Source organism: Eurypyga helias, unplaced genomic scaffold, assembly GCF_000690775.1.
Source record: "Eurypyga helias isolate BGI_N326 unplaced genomic scaffold, ASM69077v1 Scaffold42513, whole genome shotgun sequence".
Lineage (NCBI taxonomy): Eukaryota > Metazoa > Chordata > Aves > Eurypygiformes > Eurypygidae > Eurypyga > Eurypyga helias.
In genome coordinates this window covers 3,059-25,265 of record NW_010242602.1, presented here as the reverse complement: position 1 = coordinate 25,265, position 22,207 = coordinate 3,059, and the positions used below count along the sequence as shown (strand labels likewise).

The window sequence follows — 22,207 nt, the reverse complement described above, 5'->3', positions numbered from 1 at the left end:
GTCTTTAAGAAGCTTTTCTTGATTGCCTTTTTGGTCGTGAATGTGACAGGTAGCAGACTATCCGTTTTTTTAAAAATGTCTAGGTTTCTGTGTCAAGGTTTGGTTGTTTGGGGGTGGTTTTTTTTAGCTGCTTGCAAGTACTGTTTTTTAAAAAAAAAAAAAAAAAAAAAGCTTGTTTGTGGTTGCCAGTGGCTTTGCCGAGCTAGGTTCAGGGAAGCAGGAAGATGGCAGTGCTGCCAAAAGCAGCAGTCCCGTCTGGCTGCTATTGCAACTTCCCTGTGTTGGCCCAACTGTTTGTGGCACTGCGTCATGAACTGTATCAGGAAAAATCATTTGTATTGGAGCTAATCCAGGTGGTCCATACATTTTTCTGATCTAATTCACTGTGTGTCTGTAGAAATACTTGTGCTGGCGTAAAGGAGGTGATCAGGAACGTGAGGAAACAAAGGATAGGAGGGAGGTGACTGTTCCTTTCAAATAGCAGTGCGACTTATGCTGAAGTACTGTGGAGCTACAGCAGCTTCCTTTCGTAATACCTAGTTTTTCTAACACAGGAGTGGAAGGGTGGAGAGACAAGCATCTCTTCTCATATTGAGGGCAGAAAGCAAGGTAAAAAGAAGCTTGAGTTGCAAAGAACGTGTATTACAGCCCTGGTGTTTCAGGCATAGCCCATATTCCTGGCAGTTATGATCCTCCCTTAAAAATGCTGGGTGTTAGGGGTGACATCTTGTGTCACACACCTTTGGTAGACTCTGGGTCTCTTCTGAGACTAGGCCAGAGATAAGCTTCGTGCGGGACAACTAGTCTTTTGATTCAGTGATTGATGTTGTGTAGCAACATATGCTTAGCTCCTCTCTTTCATTGCCCTTTACCACTTGTGCCCTCACTTGACATGGTGCAGCCAGTGCAGACTGCCAATGAGCACGAGAGTCTACCGGAGGAGGCTGTGCGTGATTTGATTCTGTGAAACAGTGTTTTGTAGCTCTCATGCTTTCAGAGGAATGTGTACTTTATCTGCACAAGTGTGAAGCATGTAGAACCTTATTGTTACAGAGGAGCTGTTTTCCTATATACTTCTGTACCTACAACTAGTCTTCCCTAAATTAGATTTAATAGACGTCAATCAAATTTTATATTCTTGCATATTGAGAATATTTACACAGGCAAACCTTTATTTAAAAAAAAAAAAAAGCTATGTAGCCTTTTCACTTCTGTTCCGAAGTATAAGAATTGTTTGGAAAAGGGGTTTTGCGTGTCAAGCTTTTACCTATTACAGTTAAATGGGAACAAAAGCTGCAAATAGCTGGGGGGGTTTATTCAGTGTTTAAGGTTTTCTATTAAAAACTCTAAAATGTTATAGTCACACTCTTATTCTTTAAAAAAAAAAAAAAAGGGAGAAGGGTAGCAAATCGTTTAGCTGCCAGGGTTGGACGTGATATATCCAATGGCTGTGTAAAGAAAGTGTGGCTGTTTCTTACTTTTGCCATTTGCTAGAAAAGATTCCTAAAAGTGTGTGGAACTGCCTGCCATGGTTTGAGCTAGAGTAATTTAGGATCCTGTCTTCTGCTTAGGGGTTTTAAAGGTGAAATAACTGCTTTGGTCTATATCCCCAGGATCTAAGAACTTGCCTAAATTAGGATTTTGAATTTCAGCTAACACCAATAGATTGGTTTTAAAACTCAGAAGTAGAGATGATTTAAGTATTGATTTAAAACCTCAGAGTGAACTTCAACCATTTAGCTGGAGTTTGTATTGCTTGTTCTGTGCTAGACTTCTGAATGCCTGCCTCTAACCTTCGCTAGCTAATACCATCTCGCCTTTTGTCTAGACAAGGTCTGAAATGGTCCGATACACTACTGTGCTCCTTCAGAGACTCATGCTTGCTGCTGATGAGAAGTAAAAACTTAATCTTATTAAAGCATATATTTTGTAGAAATTGGAAGTATCTTGGTCACTACTAGTGAATGGTAAGTGGACTTCTGAAAGCAGTGTTTATGGACACAAGTGCTGTGTTTCTTCTTTTAGATGAAGAAAACATTGAAAACATCAGTAGACAAGTGTCATTTAGGAGCAATGGATGTCTTTTGTCTTGGGATTTAATGAATAAATTTTTGAGGTGCAGGATTTCTGGGAGATCCATCCCATCCATGTTGAACTGGGACAAAGTTCCAAGCTGCTTGAGTCAGACTACAAATGTATACATAGTCTTAAGTCTTTGAGGTAATTAAAAGCTGAGGCCAGTGAAAAACTCGTACTTTTGAGTCTGGTTTCATTATTACAATTATGCTTTGTTTCTGTATACCTGTAAAAGAGCTTAATTTTGAAAGAGTTGTTGATTATTGAAGTAAACTCATATATTTATGCATTTTAAACAGGAGGGTGTAGCATGTTGCAGAGAAACCTAAAGATAAATCTTTCACTGTTGTTTTAAGTCGTCATTTCATGGTGGTGTCGTGTTTCCCTCCCCCCAAAAAAAAGGTAGCTCCAGTTAAGTGCAAAGCGTCTGTCAGAGTTCAAACTGGTCTAACAGTTTGCCACTCCCCTTTTTGCCCCCTCCTCCTGTCTGTGTGCTGTTCTTCCCCCCATAATCCAGCTCTGGCACTTGTTTGGCCCTTCATTAAGCCAGTTTGGTAAGCTAGCTGTATGAAAGTGATTTCTGGGTATGAAGACCCTGCTCGCTGAAGGATGTGAAGGGTGTCAGGGCTGCTGTGAAGGTGAGAATAATGTGTTATATGGCCCTGTAAGCAAGGCTCAGGGAGGAGTGATCACGTATAGAAGGGGAGTAGGGTTTGCCCCTTAGCAGTGGCTAGCTCTTGAGCTGCTCCAATCTTAACATAGCAGCTTCAGTGAGTCCAAGAGTAAGTTTGCCATTTCTTATGTGTTGCCTTCTCACGAGAAACAGATTAATGCTTGAACCCATTTAAGCAAAAGGTATTAACTCCCCTTTAGTAAAAGTTCATGTCTTTTGACAGCCTCTTCTTCTGTTCTGTAGGGATCAATATTGCTGAAAGCACAAATAGAGAGTTCTGAAATAATTGCTTCATTGGCACCAACTAACGGTTTGAGGTAAGATTAATTTTATTTTGAAATGTTCTGATTGAACCCAGCTATTTAAAACGAGAATTGATTTTGTTTTCCAAAAATATGTACTTGCTCTAAGAAACTAAAATATGTAAAGCTTTACAAAATCAGCATCTGTTTTGTAAAGATCAACTATTGTACAACAACTGTGTATACACTGCTCATAGAATGCAAATGTATAAATGTTACTGTTGACTACAGGGAGAATAAACCAGACCTCCTTTAAAGCTGAGATTGGATTGTATTATAAACTTAATTGTGCATCTGAAATTTGGTCTGAAAATCACTGGTAATAGAAAAAAACCCTAGGTTTTATTTTTCTGTCACTCCTGGAAAATTGGTATGCTTCATGCCTTACAACAGTTTAAAACCTCTGATTTTATGTTGCCTGTAATAGATGAGCGTAAGAGTTTATAAGCAATTTTCTGTGTGTTTAATTGAACACAATGAATGAGAAACCATCTCCTCAGTATAGGTTACATAAATTTGCTTTTTAATGGTAGGAGCCAGTAAAAGACAGCATTCAACACATCCTTCTTCTCCAAGGTAAATACTTTTTTCTGTGGGATGGAAAGCTGGTTTAGGTTAAAATTATTTTTTTGGCGGGTTAGTTTCAGATGAGGTTACATCTCTTTGGAGCCTTGCAAACTCTTTGTGCTACTGTGGTGGGGAAGGTCATATGGGGCAGGAGGTACCAGTTGACAGAGGAAAGGTTGGTCTTCTTTTTTCTTCTAGGTTTGTTTATATGTGTCTAAGATGTCTGAAATTTTCTTAAATTTAAATTAAGTTCTGATGCTGTTTATCTGTCTTTACATAATTGAAATGTCACCCAGGTAACAAGAAAGCTTATATAAAGTATCTTGTGACAGAAAGTGCTTGTTTTGTTGAGCCTGTAATTTCAATACAATAATTCTAAGTTTTCATGCTTATTTGCAGTACAGAACCTAAATGGGTTTTTTTCCATTTTTGTTTTAATTATTATTAAACGATGATGATAAATACTGAGCATACAAAGGCCTAAAAATGTGTAGTTACTTGTTCACAGTTTATGTTCAGGTTGTCTAATGTGACTTTTTTTTTTGTAAGCTGGGCGATTTCCAAAGAAAATGGTAACGGGTTCAAGTTTTTTTTTTAATTAAATTGGGGATTTTTAGCCAATGATCAGAAATGAAAAGGAAATGGTGTGTTTATTTTTTATGCTTAGCACTAATTACTTCTAAATATTTATTACAACTGTACATAAGAAGAAATGATAGTTTATTACGAGTTTATCTTCAGTTAGGACTCTCTGCTTTATAATAAATTGTGGTTTTTAAAGTGTAATTTGAGCTGAAAAATGTTGAATTCTGTTGCAAGCCATATTATTTAACTAGTTGTTAAAATCTTTAAGTTGGCCATGCATTTTACATGTAGTTTTAAAAAGCAAAGTTAACCTCAAGAGATGCAGGGTGGGCATATTGACCGGTGGAAAATCGGATCAGAGTGATTAGCTTTAGTGTGTGTGGTTAAGAGAAATAATACCCCTGGCTCAAACCAACAACTGCTGGACACAATACTTCGGGGCCTTTCCTTTGCTTGCGTAAAAGGTACGTCGTTATAGGTGACTATGAAGTCCTTCTAGAGAAGGATTGGTACGTTGGAAATGTAAGGAAACTCACACAAGCAGCAAGAACTTTGTTTAAAATATATTAAACTGTGTAATTTTCCAGAATCATAATTTTTTGTCTTAATTTGCAGAAAGGTTTTTCTTGTTTCTTCTTTCCCTCTACGTGATCAGTTTTGCAGTTAAATCTGGGAAACCTTCTACTGTTATACTTCATCTTTTCAAACAAACTGCATACACTGTAGCTGCATTAAATTCTTCAGGATGTGGTTGAGCTTTTCACTTACGAATAAATATACAGACATCATCTTCAAATTTCTTCTCTTCTGGAAATGCTATACCTTTTCCTAATGTTTTCATTGTAGTATTTAAAATTTTTGTTCACGTATGATTTCCATGGACTCTAAATAGTTGCTTCCCTTTTCTTTCCCTTCCCCTCACTGTTTTTTCTTTTGTGAAGGAGTGTGTCTACTGGGAAAAATGGGTCGATCTAACTCTAGATCACATTCTTCAAGATCAAAGTCCAGATCTCAGTCCAGCTCTAGGTCAAGATCAAGATCACATTCTAGAAAAAAGCGATACAGGTAAATTGATGCCTTACTGCATTAGAAGTTGGTAAGGTGTATTAGTTTTTGTCTGGAAATATTTTTACTTGCATGATGGTCTGTTAATAGTGAACTTGGGATCTTACTGCATTTTAGGCAGTTGGTAAATTCTGCTTTGAACGTAATTGGTGCTACTTTGATTGTTTAATACTTGGCTGTTTTTCTCCTTTTCTGTATCTCAAGATAATTTCCTAATTTCAGAATTCTAATGGTTCTTTATGGTTTGTGGCTTGTTTGATCGTCCCCTCCCCCTTCACATGATGTTTTCTTTGTCCCAGTCTCTTTTCCCTGTGGTCTGTTCTGTATTTCTCATGCAGCTTTTCAGATCTGGAGTAACTTAAGGCTTCAGGCCTTAAGGTTGTATCTTGTCTTCTCAGTTACCTCCAGCCTTTTCCTCCTCTTTCTTAGTAGTGGACATCACCATCTCCTATAAAAAAGGTGGCTGAATTGCATGTTTACTGGCTCTTCAGCTGCTGTCCACAGGCTGGCATATTAAACTGGGGGTCATGTAACTTCATGTACCAGGCTGTGAACCTTGGTGGCTGAGGAAATGAATACTGTGCTCCAGAGTGGTGATAATCTCTAATAACGTGGTAGGGTAGGGCACTGAGGCTGGTAATGTCTTAATCATGTGATGCTGAAGTCTAAGTTTCAGAGTCCCTAGGAGTGCAGACATGTTCATAATAATCCTTTGGGGCAGAAGTCATGAACAAAGATGGACAGTAGGAATTAAGACTGTTAGTCTACTTCCTTTACCATTCTGACTGCATTTGAGAAATCTAGCTTTTAGTGTCAAGGCACTGTGGTTTTAATTGTCAAATGTTAATGTTTGCTTTTTAATTTTAGTTCTAGGTCTCGGTCAAGAACATACTCGCGATCTCGCAGCAGGGATCGTGTTTATTCTAGAGATTATCGCAGAGATTACAGAAATAATAGAGGAATGAGACGTCCCTATGGTTACAGAGGAAGAGGTAGAGGGTATTATCAAGGAGGAGGTGGTAGATACCATCGTGGAGGTTATAGGCCTGTCTGGAACCGAAGACACTCCCGAAGCCCTAGGCGTGGCCGTTCACGTTCCAGAAGTCCAAAACGAAGGTCTGTGTCTTCCCAGAGGTCCCGGAGCAGATCTCGTCGATCTTACAGATCTTCCAGGTCCCCGAGGTCCTCTTCATCTCGTTCTTCATCCCCATACAGCAAATCACCTGTCTCTTCCAAAAGACGTGCGTCTCTGGAAAAGCAGGCAAAGAAAACTGAAGGGGCTCCTTTGCAAGATAGCCCTTTGAAAAATAAGTCACAAGATGAACAGAAAGATACATTTGAACATGACCCATCAGAGTCTCTTGACGATTTTAACAAATCATCAGCAGCTTCTGGCGACATTTGGCCTGGCCTTTCAGCGTATGATAACAGTCCAAGGTCACCCCATAGTCCTTCTATTGCCACCCCACCTAGTCAGAGTTCATCTTGCTCTGATGCCCCTTTGCTTAGCACAGCCCACTCAGCAAAGGACACACCTCAACATTCCCATTCCATTCAGCATAGTCCTGAGAGGTCTGGCTCTGGTTCTCTTGGAAATGGTTCTAGCCGTTATAGTCCTTCTCAGAATAGCCCATTGCATCATATCCCTTCGAGGAGAAGCCCTGCAAAGACAATCCCATCCCAGAGTGCTCCCCGTGAGGAGGCTCGAGTGCGGTCATTTTATGCTGAGGGTGGCGAACAGGAAACTGCAAAAGGTGGAAAGTTTATTAAAAGGTAAGACTTCAGCTATCAGCGTAATGTTTCCTCTTAAAATACTGTCTGTTAAAGAGTTCTGACGTGGTCATCACTGTGCCTTGGAAAACGCAATGTAGAATACGATGGAGTAAATAGTACTGATTCTAGTCTGGTTGGAATTGAGCTTGAAATAGACATCTCTTCTTCCTAAGATGCTTCAAGTTCTTCGCTGTTGGCTAGTGGAGATAGAGACACGTAGCCTTGAGGAAAAATTGGTTTGTGCTTTCCTTTTACAGTGTATCTTCTTACACTCTGTTTACTGTTAAAAAAACATCTCAGTTGAAATAGTGCATCAGACTTGGTTGTTTGATAGTGAATTCTGTTCAAGTATTTTAAAATTTTAATGCTTCATGTAATTTGAAATGCAAATCTTCTGGAAGTCTAAAAATGCAGATGTTGTACAGGGATTTCTCTGTTAACATAAACAGCATCCATTGCTAATTGTGTGGTGCAGTATGACCACTTTCATGCCTTGACTTGCATTACCTATGAAAGAGGGTAGGTCTTGGTATTCTCGGAACATAATTCTGTTGATGTGAAGGACAACAGGTTTAGTTTGATGCATATCTCCAGTTAACATAAACTTCTTAAATTTGCTCTTAAAATATGATAGTATATGATATGGTAGTAACCTTTAAAAGTTGTAAAAAATCTTACTGTTACTAGACTGTTCCTTTCTAATTTGACTGGTACTTCAATGGATTTCTCGTAAAATGAACTATAGAGCAAAGCTCTGACTATGCTACATAGGTTTGGTTGTAGGCTTTTAAAGTAAATTGTCCAGTGATTTATTGTGTAAAAATACACTGCTTAAAGATGAAAAATATTACTTCCCCTGGGTTAGATGTATTTGAGTTGGTGAACATACTAAGACCTGTGTGGAAATAGTGTATAGATAAGGCAGTGGCTGAAATAATGACTTGGTAAGTGTGTTTCCTTGTTTAGGAGAGCTGCCTTCTAAAGGTTCCCTGCTTGTACACGGTATAGAGGATATCATCTATACCAAAATCTGTGTCAGATTTTGGAATTCTCTTAGAAATGTTCAAAATCTTGAAAATAATTCACTCTTTTTTTTTTTATGGTACTCCTTCAGCTTTTTCACTAAAAGAGGTACAAAACCGAGTTGCAGTCTGAATTACCAAATTTTGTGTGATGGGGAAAAAATGACTGGTGTAAGAGTGTGCAACAGGGTACCGATGAAGAAAGAACAAACCACTAGCTTTTCTATAAACTCAAGCAGAGAATTTCTAGGTGATTTATAGAAAGGCATTATGTTCTTTAGATGCCTCCAGTAGTACATAAATGACAGTGGGTTCAGTGGTAACGATGTGCAAAGCCTTTGCATGCTGAAGTTGAATTGCTCAGAGGAATGCATTTTCTTCTTCTTGCTGTGGGATTGACACGAAAGAGGAATGCAAGTGAACTGGAATGAATGCAATCCAGAGTTACCAGTCTCTTCTTTGCTATCCACAGGTACACAGATGAAGAGTCTAGAGTATTCCTGCTTGATAGGGGTAATACCAGGGAGAAGGAGGCCCAGAAGGAGAGAGGATCAGAAAAAGGGAGGACAGAGGGAGAAAGGGAATGGGAGGAACAGGAAACTTTAGATTTTTTTGTTGATAAAGAGACTGGGAAAGAAAAGTTTAATGACTCTGAAGGGGAGGACACAGAGGAGACAGAGGATTACAGACAGTTCAGAAAGTCTGTCCTGGCAGATCAGGGTAAAAATTTTCCTACTGCATCTCACCGGAATGCTGAGGAGGAAGGAACCAAATACAAATCTAAAATATCAATCAAGGGCAATAGAGAGAGCGATGGATTTAGAGATGAGAAAAGTTATAAGCTTAAAGAGACTGGCTATGTAGTGGAAAGGCCTAGTGCAACAAAAGATAAGCACAAGGAAGAAGACAAGAGTTCTGAGAGACTAATGAAGAAAGAAACTCAATCACCTGAGCAGGTAAAGTCTGAAAAGCTCAAAGAACTCTTTGATTACAGTCCCCCTCTACACAAGAATCTGGATGCGAGAGAAAAATCCACCTTCAGAGAGGAGAGTCCACTTAGGATCAAAATGATAGCCAGTGACTCCCATCGTCCTGAAGTTAAACTCAAAATGGCACCGGTACCTCTTGATGATTCCAATAGGTAAATTATTCCACTTTACAGTATAATTCTCCACCTGACTGCAGCATCATTCATCTTTATTTAAACCAGTGGTTTCTTTTTGTGTGTCTCTTTTTTTTTTTCTTTTTCTTATTTGTTGGTGCATTTTAGACCTGCTTCCTTGACTAAAGACAGGCTGCTTGCTAGCACACTTGTCCATTCCGTCAAGAAGGAGCAAGAGTTCCGATCCATCTTTGACCACATTAAGTTGCCACAGGCCAGCAAAAGCACGTCAGAGTCATTTATTCAGCACATTGTGTCGTTGGTTCATCATGTCAAAGGTATGTATTCAGTTCATTCTACCGAATACACTCCCAACAATTTAAGCCTGTTTGCTGTATCTAGTACAGGATGATTTCAGCCCTCTTTTAATACTGATTTAATCAGACTTTCTTCCTTTTGAGACATGTAAAAATAATTAGAAAAGTAATAGCCATGGAAGCTAGCATTTAAAAAGAAAAAAACAAAGCCAAACCAAACTCCCCCACCCCCCAAAAAAACCCCAAGCAATGTAGAGCATAACAGCAGTTACACTGTACTTCTGGATAAATTTTTGAGCCTAGGTAGAACATAGATTTTCAGCTTTGCAGTGTAGTTTAAACATGCTACATTGGTTAATCTTTTCTTGCTTAGTTTTATTTTAATGGCTCTAACATACAGTTTTATATTAAGTGGTGCAGTGTGGGTTGACAGGTATCTTTTGCACTGTAAATACAGTGGCATTCCTTTTGGAGGACCCTAGAGCTCATTTCCAGTTTCTTATTGGAAGGGTTTTACTTCTTTTTAAATCATAGAATCTTTGTGGTTGGAAAAGACCTTTAAGATCATCAAGTCCAGCCGCTAACCTGGCACTGCCAAACCCACCACTAAACCATGTCCCTAAGCACTATATGTACATGTCTCTTAAATCCCTCCAGGGAGGGATTTTTTGGTCTCAATAAGATTGAAGAAAAATTTTTGCTTTAAATGATGATACTAAAATACACTGTGTTCATTTTAGTCTTATTTGACAGTACTGTAGTGCTAGAGCCAGGAATTTCACTTACAGGAACTTGGCAGTGGCTAAATTAAACCTTCATTAAATGAATGGGAGACTAATTATTTTCTGGTTTAACAGTAGTAGCAGTTGCTTACTATAAACACCCAAAAACTCACAAATAACCAACCTCCCCATAAAATCAAACAAAAAACCCCACCCAAACTCAGACCATCCAAGTAGATGTATTTCACTTAGGTCACATATCCTGTCAAAGTTTTCTGATGGAAAAATAGGCAATTTCTTAAAATCCAGTAAGGATATCTGGCGAGTTCTTTTAAATGCCTTTTTTTTCTATAGCATTTACTTAATTTCACTGGGCTGTTGTCTTGTTGTTGTGTTTAATGCACTGAGATAATCTGGAAGAATTGCTGGTGAAAATAATTTTGCTGTATCGTCATGCAACGGGGGAATGTAGAAATGCTTAATTAGGTGACCAGTTTCAACGTATCTGTCTAAGCGTTGTTTTTTAGATGATTTAGCTTCTAAAATTGCAATGATTTGGTGTGTGCTGAGGTTCTGTTAAAAGTTGCATTTTGTTGGCAAAATTCTGATTACTAAGGCCAAATTATTTCCTGCATTTCTAACTACTTATAAAGAAGAAAGTAACAGTCAACAGTAATTGATTATGTTAATGTATTAGATTAAAAGAAAAATCTTATTGAGACATCTATTTAGAATATATCAATTTGTTTTGAAAGTATCTATTTTCTTGATATGTAAAGGGATTAAGGCTTGATCCAATGAGGGTTTCTGTAAGTCTTTGCTTATGTGGTACATATGTAGGCTGTAGGTGAAATAATATTCCTGAAACTCTCACACGTTGATCACAGAATAGACTCTTTTTCTGTAAACTTTGGTGTGTTAAACAAATACCTGGTAAATACAACAGCTTAATGGCCTATCTGGTCAAGTTACTGGAATGTATGTACAGTTATGGTTGTTTTTGAAAGCGGAACCTATCTTTATGTTTCAAATTTATTGGGTCTGTGATCAGATTTTAGTAACTCTTTTGACAAATTGAAGTTGTGTTCATTATTGGTGTGATGCGACCAGTCTGAACAGCTCTTTATTAATGCAGAGCTGAAAATGCCCAGTGATGTTTTCTTTTTCATTGTAACTAGGTCCTGGAATGTGTTTTGAAATGGCAAAATCCATGTTACAAAAGTAAAATAGCTGTTGAAAGATACAGATGCCAAACAGGCAAAGTTGAACCTTCTGTCTTCCTGGCAAAAATGGCATAAAAACAGAGTTGCTAGCTCAAATTCCTGTGTTTGATGGAATTATGATTGAGGCACTACCCTTGTAGTGGCCGTTTCAAGTTTTAATGGTTGGTTATGAGACAAATACTGGATGCCGGGCGGTAAGTTGATACAGATGTATGTTGACCTGTTAAGCAGATAGCTTGCTTCATATGTAACATTTCATAGCTCATGACTTTATGTATTTCTATATTACATTTAAACACATTTGTTGAGCTGGTTTAAAAACTGAGTTTTGCTGTTGCTAATTTAACTGTCTCTGAAAGAAAGAGAAAATTTGTCAGAGAAGTTGTCAAGTTTGCCAAGATGCCAGATGCTTAAATGAATTTATTTACATATAGGTGTGTTAATTGGATTGGATTGTTTATCATCACAACTTCAAATCAAGAAATTGTATTTCTTTAAGAAATGACTTGTTAGGTCATTCACGTAGTTATTGAAGCATACGTTACTTAAGTGTTTTCACTGAATTAACTCTTATTTTAAAGATGAGATGAATAGTAAAATGTACTTACTGTGAGTATTCAGGATGCAAAGTAACTTCGTTTTCTCTTATGGGTGAAGTAGAAAATAGCTGTTAAGAAGTTGCTTCTTTCTCTTTCATTAGAGGAAAATGGCATTGAAAATGAGCCAGTCCAGTCAGCAAAATGATGCTTGAATTAGATGTAATACAGTCATGTCATAGTTATAAATAGACTTGCAGTGATGCTGTGCACTGTTACTTTGTTTGGGTTACAGAATGTGTAAAAATAGGGAAAACACCACATTTGCTTGTCCTGATAGATTTATTGAAAAGACTTTTTGCCTGCTATTTGCCTTTCTGTCAGGAGTAAAAGTACCTGTGCGTTGAATTAAACTAATGAAACAGTGTTGTTTTTTCTTTCTATTGTAACCAACAGAGCAATACTTCAAGTCAGCTGGAATGACCCTAAATGAGAGGTTCACTGCGTATCAAAAAGCTACCGAAGAACACTGCACCCGGCAAAAGAGCCCAGAAATACATAGGTAGATGTTTAACTGCGTATGTGGATGCTTTGTGTTTCAAGTAATGTCTGCTAGTAATTCTTTTGAGAACCCAAAATACTTTTTTCTTTTTAATCAGTATGGAGCAATTTGTCAGTTTCTGTGTAAATGCAAAATGCCACACAACTCTACCAAAATCCGCTTCTGTAAAAGAGAACTCATCTGAGCCAAGTCTGGCTTCATCTGTGGTTTTGTAGCAGATGTCTTCCCTACCTCTGTATTTCATTTGGGATATATTTACTTTTCCCACATGCAGTGCTCAGATATTGAGGGGCATATATCTTGAAGATGAAAAGAAGCCCTGTACACGCATCTTTATTCTTCAGTATGAAATGTTCCATCTCATACTACTTTAGTTTTCGTGTGTGTTAATTTACAGCAGTTGTTTGAAAAATCTGAGAGCCTGAAAGGTAAGAAGGTAGGCATGCAGATGTAGTTTCTGATCATGTGCACTATATTTGCGTTGCATGTGAGGGTATATTATCCCCATATCCAGTAATCACCTTGTAAGTGAAGTGCTTTTGACTTTACAGCAAGCTGTCATAGTGTTGATGATTTCTTGGGTGGGGCGGGGCTGGTTTTTCAACTGACTATGTATACTGATCTTTTGAAACAACTCCATTAAACATTTTTTTATATCCTCAAATCTGTACTTAAAAAGTGAAAAATTGAACTGCCTATTTTCTGTATTTGTGCTTTTAGCATACTTCATCTAGAACACAACCAGGGCTTTTAATTTTTAGTCTGTTTCTGTATTCTGATGGTGGGGCTTAATATGCAAAAAGTCTGTTCTGCTGCAAAGATGCCTTGTTTTCTCAGTTTTTTGTTGAGCAGAAAGGTCTGAGACCATTAACAGTCATGTACACATACGGCAAGACACTGCTTTTATTTTATGTTTAGGAGGATTGACATCTCTCCCAGTACCCTGAGGAAGCATACCCGTTTAGCAGGTGAAGAGAGAGTCCTCAAAGAAGAAGGTCAAAAAGTAGGTTCCAAGTAAATGTGCTGTCTGTATTTCTAACCTTAATTCATTGTGTTTTCCTTTAAATCTGAACTTCAACTTTGTGTTAGTGTATAAAAATATAAAAAATAATATGCATTTATCGTACGTGGAGTACTTGCATTTAGAACTTTTTTTTTCCTTTGAGTAAAACAAGTTACCGAAAAGCCAATTTCTGGCATGTTTTTGCTGGTGTGATTATGTGGCATATAAGGTCAAGTCTTCTCCCACCTTTCCTTTCTTCTTGGATGCTCCTTGACCGCTTTTGTGGCAGGCACTAAGCTGCCCGAGGACAAAGAATGGGGGGGCAGGGGAGAAGTACTGAGGTGGTCAGTGTATAGTGTGGTTGAATTGCAGAGATGCTTGTACTCTGTTAAAAATTCACCAGAAGAAATGAATACTTCAACATCCTCCCAAGCCATTTCTTACAGTCTGTCTGTATCAACAAATAGATATTCCATTGGCTTGATGGGAACGCTTGTTGGTGACTGAAATTCTTAGCTGTTCTTTTTTAGATCTAGCCATTGCATGTGAAGGGTGTTCAGTTAAAAAGTCAATTTGTGTGCTGAAGAGTGTCTTGAAAAATCGGTAAATTCTATCTTGCTTTTTGGAAAATTGATCCCCAACTTGTCTTTTTTCACTCTGATTCTCTTCTGGATGTTTTATTTCAAAATTTTGTTCCAAAATATGTATTTGTTTACAGGGAGATAAAAAATTAAGGTGTGATTCTGCTGATCTTCGGCATGACATTGACCGACGTAGAAAAGAGCGAAGTAAAGAGCGAGGAGACTCAAAGGGTTCCAGGGAATCCAGTGGGTCAAGAAAGCAGGAGAAAACTCCAAAAGATTACAAGGATTACAAATCCTACAAAGATGACAGGTAAATATTTGAAGTCCCTATATGGGTTTTTAGCTTCTAATTAGCCTTTTGTAATTGTAAGCTTAATTGCTTTCAATTTTCAATGTGTCATGGAACATTTAAATTTAAACAATTAAAATTATTTGTTTTACAGCAAATATGTATTATCTGTCTTTTACACGGCTTATGGTGGATGTGGACAAAAACTTTGGAATAGCAAGCTAACACTGAAAAAAAAAATGACAAATTAATCTGTCCTATTATCCAGGCTACATCAGGAGGTTGGACTTCAATGCAGTACTTTTCTATAAACAATTTGTGTAAGAACTTTGGTTCGTTATGCTTGATTCCGCACTTTTTCAACTCATAACACCCAGAGTATGAGAATCTTACTGATACTTAAGTTTTAACATGGGTGAGAAGGGGAGTGTTTATTTTTACCGAAAGCCAGTGGGCTGTTTAAGAGAAAAATGTTAGCATATCTCTGTGGATACATTGTAGCAGTGGTAAGAGTTACTTCAGTATGACCTTCATTTGAATAGAATGTAAATCGGGTCAAATTAATACCACTATGGGGTTACTAAAAGTCTTGCTGTAGGAAATTTTTTTCCCCTGCTTTGTACTGGACATACAATGAATTACTACTTATGCTTCCTGTTTGCCATTTACTTTCTGACTTTGGTATCCACGTTAGCCTCCACTGGCTAATTCTATACAGCCATCTACTTAGGGAAGCCCACGCCATATCTTCTCAATAGTGTGCAAACTGAACTATGTAAAGTTGTTGTAAAACTTTTGGCCTTGGGGGTTTCCTTCCCTTTGTTTTCTGTTCTTCTGACTCAGAAGAAAGGCAGATCTTAAAAGTAACAGAATGTCGTCATGGCATCAAAACCCAGAAAAAAACTGTATTTGCAGTTTGCAGACTGCTGCTTTCCAACTCACTAGTGATAATATACATTTAGTAATGTGTAATGTTTTAAATGTGTAAGAGGAGGCTGAAAAGTGGAACTATACTTCACCTTGACATCTGAAATATGTAACACATATGTGACTTTATAACCAGAAGGGGGATAGTTTTTCATAAAATATAAAGAAACCCTTTTAGCATAGCATGTTACAGACTGTCCGGTACCTTTAAAACAGCACACAGTGTATCTTTCTATTTTTCAGTAAACAAAAAAGAGATCAAGACCGTGCTCGGTCCTCCCCATCTTCCTCCCCATCTTCTTCCTCATCCAGTTCTCGAGAAGAAAAGGATTGCAAGAAAGAAAGAGACGAAGAGTTCAAACCCCATCACGAACAGAAAGAATACTCTGGTTTTGCAGGAGTCAACAGGCCAAGAGGCACCTTTGTAAGTTTCTCTTTTATTCTTCCCCCAAATTATGAACACTTCACCAAGAGCAACAGTATAACAAGTGAGGAAGTGTTGCAGTCATTAATGCCTTCTTTCATAGCAGTGATTCTTGAATTCTTTTATGTGAAATACCAAACCTGATTTTTTTTTTCTCCCAACAAACTGGTGTGTAAATATGCATTAGCACGCCATTAGGGAACCTAGCATAAGGGTGGGAAAAATTACTTTTTCCTTACTCCTTCCTCTTTTGTAATTATGCTGTTTCCTAACAGAATTGGAAAGATGACCTTTCTGTAAAGATTAAATTTTGTGATCTGTTAGCTCCTAACTCCCTGCAGCTTCTGGTTTTTCCTGTTACTTTGTTTTTTGCCCTCCTTTTTATGTGAGGCCTGCAACTTTTTAAATAGAGAATGGCACAGAACTAGAAGTATAGATCAACCTTGAAACAGCTGTGTATTGAGGAGAGGAGATGGTATACTTGTTATTTTTCAGTGTTTCTTTGGCCTGGACTAGCCCCAGTGAGCATGAAGGATCATTAAATTAGCTCTGGAATGTGTTTTAGCATTGTGATTTGGAAAGTGACACACTGACCACTATAGTCTTCCGAAAAATTTTAAGCCTTAATCCCGTGTTTTAATTATTGATATTTAATTGCAGAATTTAGAAGCATTAGGAAAGACTAGGAATCAATGAAGGAGGCCTTGAAAAGATACAGAACGCTTAAAAAAAACCCCAAACCAACCAACCAAAACGAAACAAAAAGCCCAAAACAAAATGAGAAAAAAGACAAGTTCCATGTTTGGGTGGGGAGAAAATGTCAAATAGGCCTACATAATGGGTAGGAGAAATTTCATACTTTCACAGTAATTCTTTCATGTAGCCTGCAATTAAGACAAAAGGCTAAAAGGCATTGTTTGGTATAAATGTACATTGAATTGTTTGTAGTAGTTCAAAGGTCAACATTTCTAACACAAAAATGCATCACTTCCTCCTCTCTTGTTAATTTTTTAATTTAATTATACTAAGGAACATCTCTGTGTCACAAAGGTATAAACCCTTGGATGGTGTAGGCATCGAACGTGACAGCAGCAGCACAATTTGTAGCTGTATAAGCTAGGGACACTGAGTTATAAGCAGAGCTTAAAGCTCCCTCTCCTTAAAGAATCAGCTAAAGAAAACTTGTCGTTGGTGGAAGCCATACTGCTTTATGAAACCAGATGGTACATAATGTGACAGAGATGCCACTTTACATGAAATAGATATGAATTGGGAATTTAATAGACCTCAGATTTAACTGCTGGTGACTGCCAGTTGTGACTGTGCAATAATAACTGGTTAGTGTTCCCTAACGACACACACAGTCACCTGTCTGAACAGGCCAACCTGTTGACTCATTTCTTCTCTTTCAGGATACAGCTTGGACAGTATTGAAACGCACAGACTGGCTAGTGTAGGAATGTCTTTATAATTCATGCTGATAGTGCCTGCATTCTAGTAAATACTGCTTTGCTTTTGGAGTACATAGAATGTTTTGGTTGTGAATCCTCCCCAGAGCCAGAAGCCTTGATATGCTGGGAGAGCGTAGCTTGCTGGATGGGGGAGGCTTTAACTGAAGCTAAGCTGTCATTTCATGTCAAATCAGCAATGACTATTCACTAATACTTGCTGAGAGACGATAATGTTTAATTCTAGGCCTCTTTTACATAACCAGCATGAATAGTTTTGAAGTAGGAATGCAGAAACCAGGGATAAGTAGAATCTTTTAATGACACTCATTAGTATCCTGCTTCTGAAGAACTGTGTGTAACCCTTCTGATCAAAAGGAGCTTTCTCTTTCTATTGAAATGTACTCTGTCCTTTTTGTGATCGTCTTTGCAGTAAGCCAGCCCATAAAGATAACACGTCCCATATTTCTCTGCCTGAAGGATGACAGGTTAATACGGTGTTGAGGAAGACTCTAGATACTTTTCTTAAAGGGAGTCTGATTATAGGACCTAATACCAGGAAATGCAGATCTCGTGTGGGGTTTTTTTGAGTGGGGGTTTTGTTGTCGGTTTTGTGTGGTGTGGGTGTGTTTTTTTTTCTTAATCCTGTCATCATTTTGTCTCTACATCCTCCTTCCCCTCCCTCCAGTGATAGTGATTGTTGTGCCCTAATTTTGAAAGGGTTTCAAAGCTGTTGGAAATAAACCATGTAGTATTTTTTCGCATGTACAGTTTTCTGCAGGTGACAGACTGTCACTCTCCAAGTTATTCTCCAAGAAACTTTTATTTGTTTGTTTGGGTTTTTTTTTCTTGTTTGCCTACAATGTTTTGGATAGCTCTTGGAAGCCTCTTGTGTTGTTTTTCAGTCTGTTTGATTTCAAAGTAGTGTTAAAACTGCCAGCGTAAATTTTTGCATTAGAAGCATTGGAGCTTGGTAGAACTACATGTGCATAATACTCCTCTTTCAATTCAGTAAATATCTTTTTTAGTCTGTATTTATGGGACATAGGTATTTTTAACAGATAAAATTCATTTCAAGTTACGTTGTTGTACAGTTAGTCTGAAGTCCCAGTTCTGTGTTTAACTAGGCAGCGTATGGAAATCGTGTTCTGTAGGAACCAAAGGTTTTGGCGATCTGTCTTCCCAACCTGACCTTTCTTCTTCTTTTGAACGGAGGATACAAACTCTTGTTTAATGCTTTCTACAAGCTGCAAAGTTACATGTTGAGGGAACTGTATATATTCTTAGTGTGTTCTGAATTAAGTCATATATTGCTTTGAGACTTGTCAACCTAGCATTATAAAATCCTGTTAATTCATTAGCAATTAGCAAAAGATGCTTATTTTTCCCTTCAAGCATTGCTACTCCACACAGTACATATTGTTGATTTTCCTGAGTAAAGAATTGACTAATTTGAAACTTAATTTGGCCTAAAGTACATGCTGAATCTCAGTTGTAAATATTTGAGTAACACAAAGTGTTACTTATTCGAAAACTGCGTTGTTTGTATGTATTCTAGAATGTATGTTGTTTGTATGTATTCTAGAATCATAGACTGATTCCATAAATGACCTTTCTTTTCCCCCGACAGTCTTCTCCCTCTTTCACTCTAGTTTTTATGTTTGTCTGCGAGCAGCTTCAGAAGCTTCTGACCTTTTCTTGCAACACACTGGTTTACCAGCAAAGGAAACTTCTTTTTGGTGGTTGTGGGTGAACTTATGCCAAGAATTCAAATGTGTTTTAATTAAGTTTAATAGAATTATTATTTCAGAGTGAATACTTGAATATATTACTTAAGGTAATATGTGAATTTTGAAATGGTTTTACATTTGCAGATACTGTAATTAAGCACAGAAAGAGCTTTTTCAGTAATAGAGAACTTGAACTCTTCTTTGTGGTTTTACATAAATGGATTAAATGTCATTTTGGTTAATCAGTTTCGAATTAGGGGCAGAGGAAGAGCCAGAGGAGTCTTTGCTGGAACAAATACTGGTCCCAGCAACTCAAATACTACTTTTCAGAAGAGACCGAAGGAAGAGGAATGGGATCCTGAATATACCCCAAAAAGCAAGAAATACTTCTTGGTGGGTGTGGAGAACTCTCTCTTATGCATGCTTTTGTTTTTTTTCAAATTTTCTACAAGTGTAGAAGTAGCATGCATGTAGAGAACAGGGACTTCAGTTATGTAACTGTGAGAATGCCAGGGGGGGTCTGCTTCTCTTGCGCCTTTCTGCAGCAGGCTTGCAAAAGCTGAGGCCTGACATGGAATTTATCTCCAGAACTTGCATCAGTGAGTGGGGAAGAAGGCAGACTCAGACTAAAATCATTAAAACCAAATTTTAAACCAAAAAGACTTGTGCTGTGTTTTTCCTGGCTTTGTGTCTGTATGCCATTCGAGCTTTGTCTTTGATTTGTCTGGAAGTCTGCAGAAGTGGAAGATCAGGAAAAGCTGACAGCATTTGTGGATGTACGTAGGCTGATTGTCTCATTAGCAGTCCTTCTGGTCTTAGGGAGTAGTGTGATAGTCAGAAGAAAGTCACTGTAGTTTCGATGCCTTTTCCCCATCTGGATTATGAAAGAAAGGAGGACTTGATGTAGCCACCCAGTAAGTAGTGTAGTATACTGAGTGACATAGCCTCTGTTCTGGTTGGTTTCCTTAATATTGCAAACTTCTAAGGATATTGTTTCACCATTGAAAAATGTTAAGTTGTGAGGATGAGGCCTTCTCTTGTAGCATTATAGTTTGTCACAGACTAGTAGGTAATCTGAGAAATAATGCAATTATTGCTTGGATGTTTGTACAAATTGTTCTCCTTCATCTCCCCACACATACTTAAACTTTCCTGACCAGTGAGCCTGGACAGAGATGTGATAATCTATTCATTAAGAAATTCTATAATAGCTAGAACATTTAACAGCTAACTGTAGCTGTTAATTTTTTTTTTCTCATCCCTAAAAATGTTTCTTAACTTAAAAACGCCACCCTTTAACAGTTATATAAGAATATTTAATAAACTGCTTTATATTGCTGTGGTATGTGTTTAATAGTTCAGATTTCTTTCCAAATCACAAGTTAAAAAAGTAGGTGTTGACACAAGTGTACCTCACTCCTCTAAATATAAAGCTGTTTTTATATTAAATAATTGTCTGTAATGCAGTCATGCAGTGCATGGAATGATTTTTCAGAAGAGTTACGAAACTCTGTAAGGCTGTGTTTGGTAGCAGGATAGCTAACTTCAAGCTTATTAACCAGGGAAACTCAACTATTTGTTGATGTCAGATTTAAACAGCTTTAACTTCCTGTGCCTGATTGTACAGGTATGCTGCAGGTGAAGCAGGGTTTCTGAAAACTGCCTTCAGTTACCTTTCCTTAATAAGTATAAAGAACTCTATCTCTGCATTAAATTAAAATAATAATTAAAAAAGTCCTAGCACATTCCTAGAGCTTCTTCCTTTAAAATCAGAGATTGGGGTTTTTTCCTCAAAACTAGTGACTATTTTCTGACTGAAGATAAGTGACAGATAACTGGTTTGTTACTCACCGACATGCGAGTAGACTCACAGCTAGTAAGGGTTCTTAAAACAATTTTATTGCTGTGGTTTTAGTTATAACATCATGAATTGTAAGGAAGTACTTCGTAATGTGTTCTGTAGATCATGATCTGAACTGTTAAAAAGTTATCTTAATTGTGGGCTTGGGTTTTTTTCTGTTTATGGTATAAATTATTTATAGAGTACCAACATTTAAGGGGTTCGTTTAAGAGATGTTCTAACCTTATTCTTTGTCTGGTATTACTACAGCATGATGACAGAGACGATGGTGTGGATTATTGGGCCAAAAGAGGAAGAGGCCGTGGTACTTTCCAGCGTGGCAGAGGGCGTTTTAACTTCAAAAAGTCAGGTAGCAGTCCGAAGTGGACACATGACAAATACCAGGGGGATGGGATTGTGGAAGATGAAGAAGAAACGATTGAGAATAATGAAGAAAAGGACAGACGCAAAGAGGAAAAGGTAATCAGTTTATTGAATTGCAGATGAGACAGTTGATGTCTTGCAGCACCAAGTAATGAGGGGGGAGTTGGCGGTGGGGGTGGAGGATCGCTTTAAAAGGCCTCAGTGTTTGGTTATTAACACTGTACAATAAGACTTCTCTTTCTTTCCACAGGAATAACCCCAGAAGAAAGTTATAGCTGAAAGAGCAGTTCTTGTACCACCCTCACAACATTTTTAATATGTTTTTTTGTTGTCAAATGAATGTAAGCATTTTACTTAAATTTTACTGTTGGAAAGTAGTTTAGAGGGATTGTTTTTGTTTTAAGCCTTTAGGAAAAAAATCTTGATATAGTAAACTATGTTAATGATCGTACCGTTAGAAAGTAAAATATTTGTAACAACTTTTAAGAAATTTTACTGTTTGTTATATGCAGTGTAATTCTGCTTTGTCCAAATATATGGTCAAGTACAACTCTAAAAAGTTTTGATTCTCCCTATGTCTGTATTTTATTCTGAAGTAAACTTACAGCTCTGCACACCTGAAATATTGGAGCAGCATTTTTTTATAAACTTACTACTTCTTTGTTGCCTTTTTGCAAGAAATGTATTTAAGGGTAGTTACCCAGTCATAGTGTAAGTACACACACTTGTGGAAAATGCTCATTATAGATTAGTTATACAAGAACTAAGTTTACATAGTGTCAGTCACAAACCTGGATTCTTTATTTCACTGTGCTAGGGAGTGCAGCAAGAATTTGAGTGAATTGTCACTCTGCTTGAGTAGCATGAGAAATACGTGTGTGTATAAACACTCGAGTTTCAAGTGTAGTGTTTTCCCTTCTGGAATGTGAGTTTTAGAAAGTCAGCACTGCTACAAACTGAATCAGATCTGAAAACTGGAGCACCTCCCTCATCTCTGTATTCCATGCAGAACTACCTACAACCAGCGTAATCCCTGTAGCTTGTGTAGAATGG

General features: G+C 37.7%; 1 protein-coding gene across 3 annotated transcripts; it reads left to right on the top strand.

Moving 5' to 3' along the window:
- The first annotated feature begins 1,824 nt into the window (after nt 1–1,824).
- BCLAF1 (BCL2-associated transcription factor 1) lies at nt 1,825–21,768 on the top strand. 3 transcript variants are annotated; one of them, XM_010149137.1, is made up of 13 exons: nt 1,825–1,967; nt 2,993–3,066; nt 5,145–5,268; nt 6,136–7,041; nt 9,058–9,204; nt 9,334–9,503; nt 12,420–12,525; nt 13,444–13,528; nt 14,247–14,422; nt 15,572–15,752; nt 19,177–19,323; nt 21,041–21,250; nt 21,405–21,768. In XM_010149137.1, exons 3-13 carry the CDS (start codon nt 5,165–5,167, stop codon nt 21,408–21,410), a joined length of 2,238 nt encoding a protein of 745 aa, XP_010147439.1. In that variant the 5' UTR covers nt 1,825–1,967; nt 2,993–3,066; nt 5,145–5,164; the 3' UTR covers nt 21,411–21,768. The 3 variants fall into 3 exon arrangements, with proteins under 3 accessions (XP_010147439.1, XP_010147437.1, XP_010147438.1); XM_010149135.1 differs by having other exon boundaries at nt 8,536–9,204; XM_010149136.1 differs by lacking the exon at nt 19,177–19,323 and having other exon boundaries at nt 8,536–9,204.
- The last annotated feature ends 439 nt before the right edge of the window (nt 21,769–22,207 follow it).

What these genes read in the sequence shown, in the direction of transcription:
- BCLAF1 (XM_010149135.1), top strand. Translation starts at nt 5,165, where the DNA reads ATGGGTCGATCTAACTCTAGATCACATTCTTCAAGATCAAAGTCCAGA. An exon ending in GGTGGAAAGTTTATTAAAAG is followed by an intron (nt 7,042 to 8,535) that starts GTAAGACTTCAG and finishes TGCTATCCACAG; the next exon opens with GTACACAGATGAAGAGTCTA. An exon ending in GTTGGTTCATCATGTCAAAG is followed by an intron (nt 9,504 to 12,419) that starts GTATGTATTCAG and finishes TGTAACCAACAG; the next exon opens with AGCAATACTTCAAGTCAGCT.